We start from the raw sequence: 13,728 nt of genomic DNA on the forward strand, positions 1-13,728 counted from the left end.
GAGAGACAGGGATTAAAAACAAGTATGATTCAATGCAGAGAGGTCTATTAACACATAGTGAGTGAAAAAGGTGACTGAAAAGGACAAACCCAATGCATCATGGTACTCCACCAGCAGCCTATGTCTATTGCAGCATAACTAAGGGAGGATTCAGGGTCACCTGGTCCAGCCCTAACTATATGCTTTAGCAAAAAGGAAAGTTTTAAGCCTAATCTTAAAACTAGAGATAGTGTCTGTCTCCCGAATCCAAACTGGAAGCTGGTTCCACAGAAGAGGGGCCTGAAAACTGAAGGCTCTCCCTCCCATTCTACTTTCAAATACTCTAGGAACAACAAGTAAGCCTGCAGTGTGAGAGCGAAGTGCTCTAATAGGGTGATATGGTACTACAAGGTCATTAAGATAAGATGGGGCCTGATTATTTAAGACCTTGAATGTGAGGAGCAGGATTTTGAATTCAATTCTGGATTTAACAGGAAGCCAATGAAGGGAAGCCAAAACAGGAGAAATATGCTCTCTCTTTCTAGTCCCTGCCAGTACTCGTGCTGCAGCATTTTGGATTAACTGAAGGCTTTTCATGGAGTTTTAGGACTTCCTGATAATAATAAATTAAAGTAGTCCAGCATAGAAGTAATAAATGCATGAACTAGTTTTTCAGCGTCACTCTGAGACAGAATATTTCTAATTTTAGAGATGTTGCGCAAATGGAAGAACGCAGTCTTACATATTTGTTTAATATGTGCACTGAAGGACATGTCCTGGTCAAAAATGACTCCAAGGTTCCTCACAGTGTTACTGGAGGCCAAGGTGATGTCATCCAGAGTCAGAATCTGCTTAGATACCATATTTCTAAGATTTTCAGGGCCGAATACAATAACCTCAGTTTTATCTGAATTAAGAAGCAGAAAGTTAGCGGCCATCCAGGTCTTTATGTCTTTAAGACATTCCTGCAGTTTAACTCATTGGTGTGTGTTATCTGGCTTCATAGATAGATAGAGCTGGGTGTCATCAGCATAGCAGTGAAAATGTACACTATGTCTTCTGATGATACTGCCTAAGGGAAGCATGTATAATGTAAACAGAATTGGTTTATTAATTATTAATTATTATTATTAATCGCTGGAACTCTTCCACAGCATGTCTTTTGTTCTGTCTTCCTCTCCTCACCCCGACCGGTCGCGGTAGACGACTGCCCCTCCCTGAAGGTGGTTCTGCTGGAGTCCTCCTGTTAAAAGGGAGTTTTTCCTTGTCACCAAAGTGCTTGCTCATAGGGGGGTCGTCTGATTGTTGCCATTTTCTCCTGTTGTATTGTTATAGGGTCTACCTTACAATATAAAGGGCCTTGAGTTGTTGTCATTTGGCACTGTATAAATTGAATTGAATTGAATTGAATTGAATTGAATTGAATTGAATTGAATTGAATTGAATTGAATTGAATTGAACTGAATCATGCAAAGCTTTTATAGTGGAGTCCACAGGTCTGAATCCCATTACTAATAAAACAAAGGTAGCTGATGTCCATGCGTAAGATCTATGTTTTTAGCAGCCATCAGAGTTTTATATTAACTGGGACATCATAGACAACTGTACTCTTAATGCTCAAAAAGATACAAATGAACTGGAGAAGCATAAAGAAGTAAAATACAATATCTTTAACTGATCTGCACATTTTGTTTATTTAATTTTAAATGCATTTAAAGTAGAACAACAAACATTTCACCACATAAAAATTTGTTTGTCATTCTTTTCTTTTTTTCTTTGTTGTACTCACCTAAAAGCCATAGTCTGTCTTAAGTTTCAATAGTACAGTATGCGTTTCCCTGAATGTACAGAGTCCACAGATCATGCCCAGTGGCATGCATAGCTGGGCTCTTCCTGTGGAGGACTGGCATTAAAATGCAGACTGCTCCTCATGCTCGTGCCCCCAAGATATCACGCCAATTATTTGTCTCAGCAGGGGCAACCTATTTGCGGAAGATTGTCTTAAAATAAAAGTGGGAAGTCACAGCTGTTCTACATCCTTTCTGTTTCCTGACTGGACAGTTTACATGGTCACATGTCACCTCTTGCTGTGACCCTGCAGGGCCATCTAACTTTGGCTGTGGAAAGGTAGTGACGTTGCAGTCACCATACAAGCTCAGGCTTTTGGATCCGTTCACACCCCTGCAGAGAGAATTCAGCCCCACTGTGCAACCCCGCATCTCCAGTTTAGTGAGTTAACAGATCTGTACAACGCGCCTACGGCTCTGTCAAAAAATGAATGCCTTGATCACACAGTCACACCGTGTGCGTCAGATGTCACAAATCAAAAATGGAAAGACAGGTGTCCTCGCTTTATCAGTTAAATCATGGTATCATATTCAAAAGACGCCAGGTTTGTCTCCGCTGTTTTTGTTTTCCTTCTCTTTTCAAGACCTTTAATTTTTATAACAACAACATTCACTTGCTAATTAGGTGACTAATTGGATACTCGCCTCTCTGGCTTCGAGTGTGTCATCAGGTTTCACACTGTAATCCAGATAATTTGCTTTAATATGTGCAGACAATTTACAGCTGAAGAGAATAAATTGGATTTAGTCTCCCTTTTTATCGCTGTAAACGATCACTTTCCACCGTAAAAGATTGCACTGGCATTCCATATTTGCAGTTGCTAAAAGTCGAAGGCGTACTACTGACATATGCCACACCACTAAAACACACGCCATTTTAAAAAAGATTAATCCAGGTATGAATATCAGAGAAAGGTAATCTAACATTCAGATCATTAAACACAAAGGCAAAGATAGTCTGGATCGCTCGCAGGCAGTGGGATGTCAGGGGCCACTGACGAGAGGATGCCGGGTGGGCGAGTGGCATTTCATCATACAATTCATGTACAATAATCAATGAACACTCACCAGTGGAGGGAAGAGGGACAAGAGAGTGAGAGTGCCAGTGGGCATGTCAGATAAAAGCACTGAAGGAGACACACTGTGTACAATGGGAGGATGCACTGAATTTGATGGGGGTACCACAGAGAAAAGTGAGAGAAGTATAAAAGAGCACAAACTGTGGGAAAGATGCAGAGATTAAAGTAAGCAGATGATTATGTAAGCAATTGTTCGACGGGGGAGACACACATGAAAGGCCAGGGAGACCATGTGCTGATTGGAAAGGCTGAAGAGCTCGCACCTCCTCTCCTCTGTATAATCCGGCTCTCAGTGATTGTGCTTCAGATCAAAGAGACAGGCATTTTTACACTAATTAAACACATTTTTGTCCTCACACAAAAACAGTTGTTTTATGTCTTTCACTTAATGGGTTTTTAAGTTACCCTTTACCTTCCCTTTAGGAAAAGCCAAACAGTGTTAATGTGTTCTGCAGGGGTTATTGCCTACATCAGATGTTTAACTCGCAGCCAGCGTGTCGTAATCTCTGGATAGGAGTAAATCTGGTCAGCCATGGTTCTAATTTAAAAACACCACCAGCCTTGTAAGCCTGCCACCATTCAGACAGCACTACAGATGGCTTCTTAAAGCGAGAGCAAACATCTACTGCCTGGATTCATTTTTGAAATTAAAAAAAAACAGGAAACGTTGAGACAAACTGTTTTTTAGAGTAGCAGAGCTCCACTGCATCGAGCGTGGGGGCAATCTATCGACAGCAGAGCGATTTTGAACCTAATAAACTGAGCCAGACATGATTCATGACTCATGCACGTAAACACAAAGGTGTAAGCCACACTGTGTGGGACATCAGAGAATTGGATTTATTAAAGATTTACAAATGAGGAGAATAGAAAGTTGGTTACAGACAATAGCGAGCTATTCTGTCCATTGACTAATTGTATTGTGGGTGCTCTGATGTGCACCAGATTAATGAACATGTGGTGAGTGAGTTCAGGCAGAATACTCTGTCAACCAGACCATGAACACATGGTTATAGGGTTATACTGTTCCATTGTATCTATCTCTTTTGCTTTCCGGCCATATATAGCACTCTGCTTTAATAAGAATCACAACTGCGAGGATTTAACTGTACAGCAGTGCCTTTGATTGTATTCTTTTTAATTCAAAACAAACACTAGCAGACAATTAAGATGCTTGTTTATCCCATCAATCATCTCAACCAAATAACAGACTTGCAGAAAACAAGGCAATCCATCGTGAAGCAGAAAGTCATCAATCATATTCTGCGTATAGAAAAAAAAATATATGAATGACTGGGGTTCATTATTTTCAGGTCAAGAGGTCAGGCTTTCAAGTCTTCACATTTCATGACGTTTTGGTTTTTATTTGTTCTGCTTATGTATGCATGACAACAGAAAAAGAAAATATGCGGTGTAGCAGCCAAATCCACTGTGACAGGTTTTCAAACATCATCAGAGGTAAAAGGATAGATATGTATAAACACCAGACTGATACGCCGAAGAATACATATATATTCCCAGATTGTTAAAGACACTTAATGATCTGTCACAGCAAATACAAATCACACTATTTATTAGCAGTCTTCTCTTCATAATAAGAAATTTATAGAAATACTGCAGCTGGAGTCAAGTAGTGAGACATTCACTGCAGTAATATAAATTATTAGTTGATATGTTTATAATTCAGCAACTAAAACATGCAGTTTCTAGCTCCTCTTTTAAATTTAGAGTGCTGACTCATTTCGCAAAGGAATTTTGCTCATTTTATATCTCTAACTGGGCAAAATGCCTTTTTCACTTGGCTAATTTTAGTGCTTCTCGTTTTTAGGTGGTACAGTCACGACACCTCGGTCAACTCATCGAGCTATGAATGAGTATTTTTTGAGCAATGGCAGAATGGATGCAGGACTTTGAAGAGAACGGCCACCAGCTACGTTCACAGTGTTATTGTGCCATCTGTTGGATTTACAGACAACTGCGAAGAGTCTTTCAAAACCTCCCGTGGGTCTGTCTCCATAAGTCACTATTTAGAATACACACATTACAGTTAGTTTGCACTGGCCAGGTGTTGACAACATCTGCCTCAACTGAGCCAATAAAGACAAATGAAGGCCAGCAGACACAATACAGAAAATATTTATGTGAATGAGAGGGAGACAGGTGCAGGTTAGATAGTAGGTCGATGAGTTTAAATATCTGGGGTCTTCTGTCCAAAACAATGCACAGTGCACAAGAGAGGTGCAGAAGAGAGCGGGTGGAGCCGGTGAAGACAAGATTCAGGGATGATAGCAGCAAGAGTTTACAGGATGGTACTGTATCGCTGGAAATGGTGGTGCTGACAAAAAGACATTTAAATCAGCTGTGTTGGTTCAAGGACACATCTAAAACCTGCAGGGACACCGGCCCTCGAGGCCTGGAGTTGCCCACCCCTGGGTTAGACATCACCTTTTCCTCTGGTTTGGTTTTTTTTTTTTTTCATCAGATTTGATGAAAATGAGCTGCGATGTAAACATGCCACAGTAACCTCTTCTGTAAAGGAAATATTTGCCATTTATATCACTGCGCAGATCAATAAAGATAAAAAACCATGTAATTATGTGATGTGGCCTTCAAACTCACAATTTCTCAGTCCAGCTGAATCCCTGCTGGAGATTTTGGATCTCCCATAGCTCTCTGCCTTGATCATCAAAATCCCAAACACTAAAATGTTTTGTGGAAGAATGTTGTTCACACCTTCAGAAGAGAGACTTTGAGAACCAGTCCTACAGCATTCTGACGAAGTTTCAACAAGTACAGTAGTGGTCAAATTCCTTACTAAGAATGACAACCAGGGATTGCAAATAAGTATGTGGTTAAATTACCTGGTTAATTTGGTTTCATTTGACAGTTGGTGTGACAGAGGAGGATGTTAGGGATAGGGATAAGGTTGCAGGAGATGATCCACTGTGGCGATCTCACTAAAGGGAGAGACGAAGCAAAGAGGAAGGAGAAAATGAATCCTATATTGTTGTCATTATTACATTTAGTAGGACTAGTAGTATTTCAACCTCTGTGACAAGGGAAATTACCAAATATGGGATAAATAAATTACCAGTAATTACCATATTAGCAAAGATATTACCAGTATATTCTACTACTACAGTTTTTAGTTTTTATTTATGTTTTTTTTTTCAGTATTATTTTTGCTTTTGGTTATTAATTTATAGATATTTTGGCAGAAACAATATGAACTTATTTGTGAATGAGAAATGTACACATTGTGAATGTATACAAATAAATAAATAAATAAATGGTATTTGTTGCGTTTGGGAAAATATGTAGTATAAAAGAATTTTTTGCTTTTTTCGTTTTATTTAGTTATATTTTTGTTTTGTACTGTACGGAGTGAATATCACGTCAATGGGCGGGGCTGACCTAGTTGAGGGGGCGGGGCATTAAAGGGGTCAGAGTTGAACGCGTTTTGTCTTTTGTGCGAAGCAGAGGAGGAGAGTGGAGTCCGATCGAAAAGCGGCGTCGCTTCCCTCTTCCCCAGATCCTTTTAAAACTCCCTCCCGAACCTCTCCCCTTCTACCCTTGCCACCCTACCCACCCCCTGAACACACTTCCAGGGACGGTTCCGGTAAGTCTTCCAGCTTTGTGTATATGTGTGTTTTTCCCCTAGGAGTGAAGGACAGGGATAACTCGGTGCGGTTCGTAGGCCGCGGGATCCGACTAGTTGCTGAATGCTAACGCTAGCGTGCTGGATGGAAAATCACTGATTTGTATTTTTAGCTTGATGGTGGAGCAGGAGTTAGCTTCGAAATGCTATATATTTTTTAAGATAGAATGGTTAAATCTGTTAGCACTCAATCTGTACATGTAGCTAAAAGCGAGTGTTTTGAGTGGAAAAATGTTTTGGTGCAGCTAACTTCCTCTTACCCTCGTTTGCGTGACTAGCTGGGATGCTCATTTCAAACAGGATTTGATGCCATAACGTCACGCTGTTAGCTTTCTCTTGCTAGCTTGGTTGTGAAGTTTATTTAAAGCTACGGTGATTTTTTTAAATGATTGTTTTGAGCAGCTTGTGTTGACTACAAGAGTTAAAGAGATGTCGCCACCGCTGTAGAATGCCAGAAAATAGACACGACCGCCGAGAGACAGTGGGTCATTGTGCACAGTGAATGAGTGGACTCGGGCCAGTCTAATGTCAATTACCGAACTGAAACGTCTTTCTTTCGACGTGGCTGGAAAACGGCGTTAAAGTCTACAAGATGTGCACTGCCCGCATCACTTCACTGATTTGCATTGACAGCAGATGGCCTCACACTTTCCACCAACTACGCTTGTCTCTGACTGTTAATTTTTCCACTCTGTTGCAGACGTTCAGCCAGTGACCAAAGACTCACTTTGTTGGCCAGTGTTGAGAGCGCGTGTGAGTGTGTGTTGGATTCAGCTGCAGCAATGGACTCCAGTTTGGTTGAAGGAGGACTTAATGTCACCTTAACCATCAGGCTTCTCATGCATGGGAAGGTGAGTGTGACTGCATGCAACTATGGATAGACTGAAAAGATATCAAAAGCTGTTATCAAACCCCTTATTGATTGCAGATCAGTTTTTGGTGTGTTGGGTGAAAAAGTAGGTCAGCACAGGTTTTTGGGATTATTGTAACTATTTATATGGCTGTAAAGGCTTGCATGTGATTCAGGTGTGCAAAAACCCCAACATTCCAGCACTGATATAAGGTTTAGATTCTATAAGGATCTTAAAGTCTGCATTTATTCCTTAAAATTAATCTAGCTGTAGTAAAAAAAAGAAAACCGCAAAGTATTGTTTTAACACAAACTTTTGTTGTCATCTTCTGTAGGAGGTTGGAAGCATTATTGGCAAGGTAAGCTGGTTTTACTGCCAGAACGATGCTAACTGTGGCATGTCCCTTGGTGTGTTTTGTAAATATTGTTTTGTATTCTTTATCTACAGAAAGGAGAGTCTGTTAAAAAGATGAGAGAGGAGGTAAGTCTGTCTTTTTCCAACAATCAGGAAAGAACATGTCAACATTTACTGTGACTCATGCATCATATGACAACAAAGGAACTGATTAAATTTTTTTTTTTTTCCCCTGTCTCTTTGCAGAGTGGTGCACGTATCAACATCTCAGAGGGGAACTGCCCAGAGAGGATCATAACTCTCGCGGGACCTACCACCTCTATCTTTAAAGCCTTTTCCATGATCATAGAGAAACTGGAGGAGGTTAGAATTGTTTGTTGTATCTTACGTTAAAGACGTAGCGGCTATACAAGTGCCACTTTCTAAAGCCTCCTGTTGTATCCGCTTCCCCTACAGGACATCAGCACTTCGATGACTAACAGTACAGCCACCAGCAAACCACCAGTCACCATGCGCCTCGTTGTACCCGCCAGCCAGTGCGGCTCACTCATTGGTAAAGGTGGCTGCAAGATCAAAGAAATCAGAGAGGTTTGTCTGCTGTATTTTAGTCTTGTATGAATTTCAGATCCTGTTGTGGGTTTTGTTTGTTGTTGTTGTTGTTTTCCCCTGATCGGTGTTGTAATTCTTGCTGTGACTTTGTAGTCTGCAGGAGCTCAGGTACAAGTAGCAGGGGACATGTTACCCAACTCAACAGAACGTGCCATCACCGTTGCAGGGACTCCACAGTCCATTATTGAGTGTGTCAAGCAGATCTGCATTGTCATGCTTGAGGTACAAACATTGTTTAATGTAATCCTGATTTTTATGATTTTGTAAATGGGCTCTGGACACTGATACTTTACGTAGTTATTGATAGTTAAAGGTGAATATTTCTGTTTTTCTAGTCTCCACCAAAAGGAGTGACCATCCCATACAGACCCAAACCCTCAGGGTCTCCTGTCATCTTTGCAGGTGGTCAGGTAAAGTAATAAAAGTACTTTTTTTTTTTTTTTCTTCTTTTTTTAAACACTTTTATTTTAACAGAGTTTAGTTATGGAAATGCTATTCTAGTAGCATGCCTGGCATTGCTCCTTGTAGCAAGAACAGAGGACTGATGGATATTGGAGTGCACCATGTCACACTGCCACACCCTCCTAAGTGCTATTCTCTCCTTGCAGGCTTACGCTGTCCAAGGGCAGCACGCCATTCCACAGCCTGATGTAAGTGAGGGGCCCTCTGTAAGTGATCCAATATATTTGCAACTTCGGTCCGGGGAAGCCATACCACCTTTTTATTTCATCCCTCTTGACTTTTTTTTTTTTTTTCCCTGCTGCCCTTCCCACAGCCACCACTGCTTGAGATGCACATCCATTTAACAGTTCCAAAGATTATAGATTCAAATCCTAACATAAATATCTTAAAGCAAAATCATTGATCCCATTTTTCATTTCACAATTTCATGATTTCCACTCATTATCACAACCACCACTTACACAAGGGAAAGAACATTTCAGTCTTAAAGTTTATTTTCAGTGTTTCTTAACACATCCTTGTCTGTCTGTGCTCTACGTATCTTTCTTTTTTTGTTTCAACAGCTCACCAAACTTCACCAGCTGGCCATGCAGCAGAGCCCCTTCCCCATTGCACACAGCAACCAGGGCTTCCAGGGTAGGTGTACTTCCTGTGAGGAGGAATTTGATTGCTGTCTGTTTCTGTTAATCCATGCAATCAACTCACTCTTGTGTTCTTTCAGCTGGGATGGATGCCTCTGCACAAACTGGCTCTCATGAGCTGACCATTCCAAACGATGTAAGTCAAAATTAATGTGACTTTAATTTTTTTTTCTTAACAGAGAAACTTGCTGATTTTCTGAGTAGCTCATTTTGTTTGAATTGGCAACCTTTTATTTTTATTTATTTTATTGCAGTGAAAGTATTGACATAGTGTCACGTAATTCTTCTTCCCCAGCTCATTGGCTGTATCATCGGCCGTCAGGGCGCAAAGATCAATGAGATCCGTCAGATGTCAGGGGCTCAGATCAAGATTGCCAACCCTGTGGAGGGCTCAACTGACAGACAGGTCACCATTACTGGCTCCCACGCCAGTATCAGCCTGGCTGAGTACCTGATCAATGCCCGGTAAGAAAATAGCCACAGGCTAGAGCAAAATGGAAAGAAGATGGCGCTCTCTCGCTGTCTGTTTTTAAATTCTGACATTGTGCAGCTGGTCAGTTTTGAAACACATTAATGGAGATTGAGTTTTCCTACCATTTGTCCACTTGACCAACTAGTATCAATCAGAAGCAATGGATTCCTCACATAAGAGGAAAGACGAGGAGTGCTTCTCGTTTAATTAGGTTACCGAAGATTTATTAGAATTGGACTACTGGCAGTTTTAACAGTCACTTCATTACTACAGCTCTCGTAATAATTTCATTACCCCCTCTTCCAGCTGTGACACTGTCCCACTAGAATCTAGGGCTGACAGAACGGGCCAAAAACACAGGATTTTACCATTCGAACAGCTGTTTGTCCATTATGTGCACAAACCCATGAGATATAAGTGTATGTAGTCTAAAATGTACAAACAAACAAAATCTGTAGCAGAGTTGGGTTGATCACTGCCATCACTACCACACAATTATTGATGGATTCGCTTTTGCCTGACCAACATTTTATTTGCAGCCAGTGTGGCTCCTGTTTATTATGTTTTCAAAGAACATAGTAAGAAGTGGGGTCACACAGTTCATTATCAGGACATATAGCACATCAGTTTGCTGGAAGCAGGTGTTGATTTCCTGATAGATGGGCAGTTTGATAATCAAGTGTATTCTGTGGAAAAATCTCATCCTGCTTAACTCAAACTGCCAGTCAAAAGACCTTCTGTAAAACGATAGCAGAAATCGTCCATCTTCACTCACTCAGATTGTCCACAAGTCTGAGACTTTTTTTTAAATTAGTTTTCAGATACAGCAACATGTGTTACTGATAATCTAACTTGTTTGTTTTAAACAGTGTTGGATTTTTCTGTTTTCTGCTCAGGCTGTCATCTGAAGCTACTGGACTCGCAGCCAACTGACATGGAGATCTTCATCAGCACCTAACGTAACCCCTCCCCCTACTTTTTACCAAGAGGTCCCTTATTGAACTTAATGCAAAAACCAAGTACTATAAACTCACTGTTTTCTCCTCTGCTTTGGTTAGACACCTACTCAGTTGTAATTACACCATTATCATGATATTGGTATTTTATTTATTTATTATGTTTTTAAATTCCCTTTGCATATAGTTTTTAAGGACTCCTTCTGTTGTATTTTTCCCTCTTATTTTGCTGTATATCTGTATGATCTTCTTGATATACTGTAGGTAAAATTTTAGAAAAATCTGAAAAGGCATAAATAATGTTTTTCTTATGTCAGATTTTTCTTAGAAAATGTAAAAATGAAGAAAAAAAAACACAATAACATTATAGATGGACTGTTCTTTCCCTTCCTTTTAAATATCTATTTATTTTTATTTAATACACAGCTCCTCGAATGAGTAGAATTTGTTGGTATTTGCCATCTTCTGTTTGAGGCTGTACTTCCTGAATGAGGCATTGTGGGTTTAACGGGTCTCACTGGGTCTAAGTGATCTTCAGCTGAAGGTGTATGCAGGGAAAACCTTTTAGTCCGAAGGTAATTTACCCCTTGTCTAGTGCGGGTTCAGATGAGAATTTTTTTAAGCTACATCATGTCTCACCTCTAATTTGCTGAGTAATTATTTTGTGTCATTCCTGTATTTCCATCCGTTTTATTTCTTGAACCAGAGGCCTGCACTACGAAGCGGGATTTGTGGTTAGCGTCATAACGCCAGGTAATCTTGGGATCTGAAGGTTACACAGTAGTTCAGTTCCTTAATGGGACACATTGCAGTGATAACTTGGACCACACACATGCATGAGGTAACAGATCAGCATATATAAAAGCATCAACTGGTCAATCGGTTTTGAGTAATTAACTGGTTTTAGAAGATACCTTTGGGTAGACTGGATCTTATGAGGTAAGGGGTGTTCTGAGACGGTCTAACCTCAGTAGCGTTTTCTGACGAGTACAGCGCACATACAGGTTTGAATTATGTTTTTCTGTTTGTGCTTTACATGCTTCCAAGGCTTGTTGATGCCACCAGGTTTGCAGCTTGAAACAAAAATGCTAAAATGTCTCATTTGCCATAAGATGACGTCTGAGGAACACATCAGTTTATTGGAATAAACATTTGTAATGATAGATCTACTCGTGCCTTAATGATAGGGCAGTGATATTAATGAGCCTATCTTACTCATTTACACAAAGCTTTTACCGGCTTTGGCTGCAGAAACTCACATATTTGTTTGGGGATTATAGTTAAGAATTTTGTGGCTCATTGCTATATTCAGAAAAAGCTTTGACTTACCACATTGATATCGTGGCATGATGTCTGTTATAGTCGGACAGTAAGAAGGCATCGTAGGTATGCTGAACCTGCTTCGTAGTGCAGACCCTGGGATTTTGAGCATTGTTGTGTATTGGATTCTGATAAGGGTGGGTGGGCTTTGGTTATGAGGAGTGGGCTTAAATAAGAGGAAAATATATTCTTTTCTCTTAAATTACTAAGACCATGGTGGTGATGATAATAACATTGAAATGTTTGTTTTAAATAGAGAAATATTTTTTTTAACTGCAGGGAGGGGGAATGCTGCAAGGGGCAAAACTACAAGACATATTGGTCTTTAAGTATATTATGCTGAGGTATTAAATTATGATTAATTAGAAGGAGAATTATAGAATTAACACTAGTTTCCTGCTATCTTTTTTGCCTGGGTCAGATTTTATTTTTTATTATTCTTTGCAGGATGAAGAAACTCACGTTTTTGTGCACGTTTTCGAAATATTGTAGATCTGGGTGCAATTAAATTGTTGAAGAAATGAAATGCAGAAATAAAAGATGTGAAATGCTTAAACAGTCCTTTTGTTCTTCTTTTTCCTTTTTGGTACCATCTCATGGGGATTGAGACTTTTTTTAAAATACAAGGCAATCAAAGGGAAAAGGGGTGGATCGGGGGGGGGGACTTCTGCCTGAAGTCTAGAACCCATGGGCATTACCAAATAATGTGTCATGCCTTGAGAGGCCTTTATTACAGCCACCTTCAGTTGACCCATGTTTGTGGGTGTTTTTACTTTTGAGTCATTGCACAAAGTATACCGTGCTGTGTTCTGAGCAAAGAGTGGAGCCCTGTATGCTACAGAATTCATCCTGCTACTTCTGTCAGCAGTCACATTATTAATAACCGCTGGTGACCCGGTTCCACTGGGAGCCATTCATGTCATTGCCATAACACTGTCTCCACCTGTTTCTCTTCCCATCATTCTGGTGCAAGTTGGTTTCATTTCAGACTTTTTTGTTTTGGGGTTTTTGTTTTTTTTTTTGTTTTTTTTTTCCCATCCAAAAGTGTTTGCTCTTTTAGAAGTTTTCTGGCTAAATCTAATCTGGCCTTGCTGTTTTTGAGTATAACAAATGCTTTGCACCTTAATGCGATCTCTTGATTTTAGGCCTTAATAAATGCCCAATTTTCTTTCTTTCAAGACAATTTTTTTTTTTTTTTTTTTTTCTTGACCAAATATTTGATTTGATTTGACGACTGCTAAAGTTTGTGCCCATTCTTCTTTTTTTTAGTTTTGTTTTCTTTCAGCCCGTTGATGGTCTTCTTCCCATGCACTGAAATAAAAGACTGCATGAAAATACTGGTCAGTGCTTCCCCTCAGCCTCCCAAGTAGAAGCACCTATGGTATCTGTTTCAAAATGCTAGGTGACATCCTTCTTGAGTTATCACATTTGCAAAATTTCTTCACCTTGATGTTGAGGTCAATACTTTTGTTAAACCCCTCGAGTCTATACTACATTATG

The 13,728-nt window shown here is 40.0% G+C and overlaps 1 protein-coding gene across 3 annotated transcripts; it reads left to right on the forward strand.

Moving 5' to 3' along the window:
- The first annotated feature begins 6,356 nt into the window (after positions 1–6,356).
- LOC146550772 (poly(rC)-binding protein 2-like) lies at positions 6,357–12,784 on the forward strand. 3 transcript variants are annotated; one of them, XM_085260990.1, is made up of 13 exons: positions 6,358–6,524; positions 7,264–7,414; positions 7,749–7,772; positions 7,862–7,894; positions 8,015–8,131; positions 8,225–8,356; positions 8,471–8,599; positions 8,713–8,787; positions 8,986–9,045; positions 9,403–9,475; positions 9,561–9,616; positions 9,776–9,945; positions 10,849–12,784. In XM_085260990.1, the coding sequence occupies exons 2-13, from the start codon at positions 7,346–7,348 to the stop codon at positions 10,883–10,885; spliced, it is 975 nt and encodes a 324-aa protein (XP_085117116.1). In that variant the 5' UTR covers positions 6,358–6,524; positions 7,264–7,345; the 3' UTR covers positions 10,886–12,784. The 3 variants fall into 3 exon arrangements, with proteins under 3 accessions (XP_085117118.1, XP_085117116.1, XP_085117117.1); XM_085260991.1 differs by having other exon boundaries at positions 8,986–9,027; XM_085260992.1 differs by lacking the exon at positions 10,849–12,784 and having other exon boundaries at positions 6,357–6,524; positions 8,986–9,027; positions 9,776–9,949.
- The last annotated feature ends 944 nt before the right edge of the window (positions 12,785–13,728 follow it).

The sequence above is a fragment of the Mchenga conophoros genome, linkage group LG20 (assembly GCF_057382185.1).
Source record: "Mchenga conophoros isolate Kocher_MC1m ecotype Shallow Benthic linkage group LG20, M_conophoros_male_GT1.1, whole genome shotgun sequence".
NCBI lineage: Eukaryota > Metazoa > Chordata > Actinopteri > Cichliformes > Cichlidae > Mchenga > Mchenga conophoros.

Bases quoted from the DNA above. Each gene is read 5' to 3' on its own strand.
- LOC146550772 (XM_085260990.1), top strand. From the start codon at position 7,346: ATGGACTCCAGTTTGGTTGAAGGAGGACTTAATGTCACCTTAACCATC. The intron at 8,132-8,224 runs GTTAGAATTGTT...CTTCCCCTACAG, and splicing joins TCATAGAGAAACTGGAGGAG to GACATCAGCACTTCGATGAC. The intron at 9,046-9,402 runs GTAAGTGATCCA...TTGTTTCAACAG, and splicing joins ATGTAAGTGAGGGGCCCTCT to CTCACCAAACTTCACCAGCT.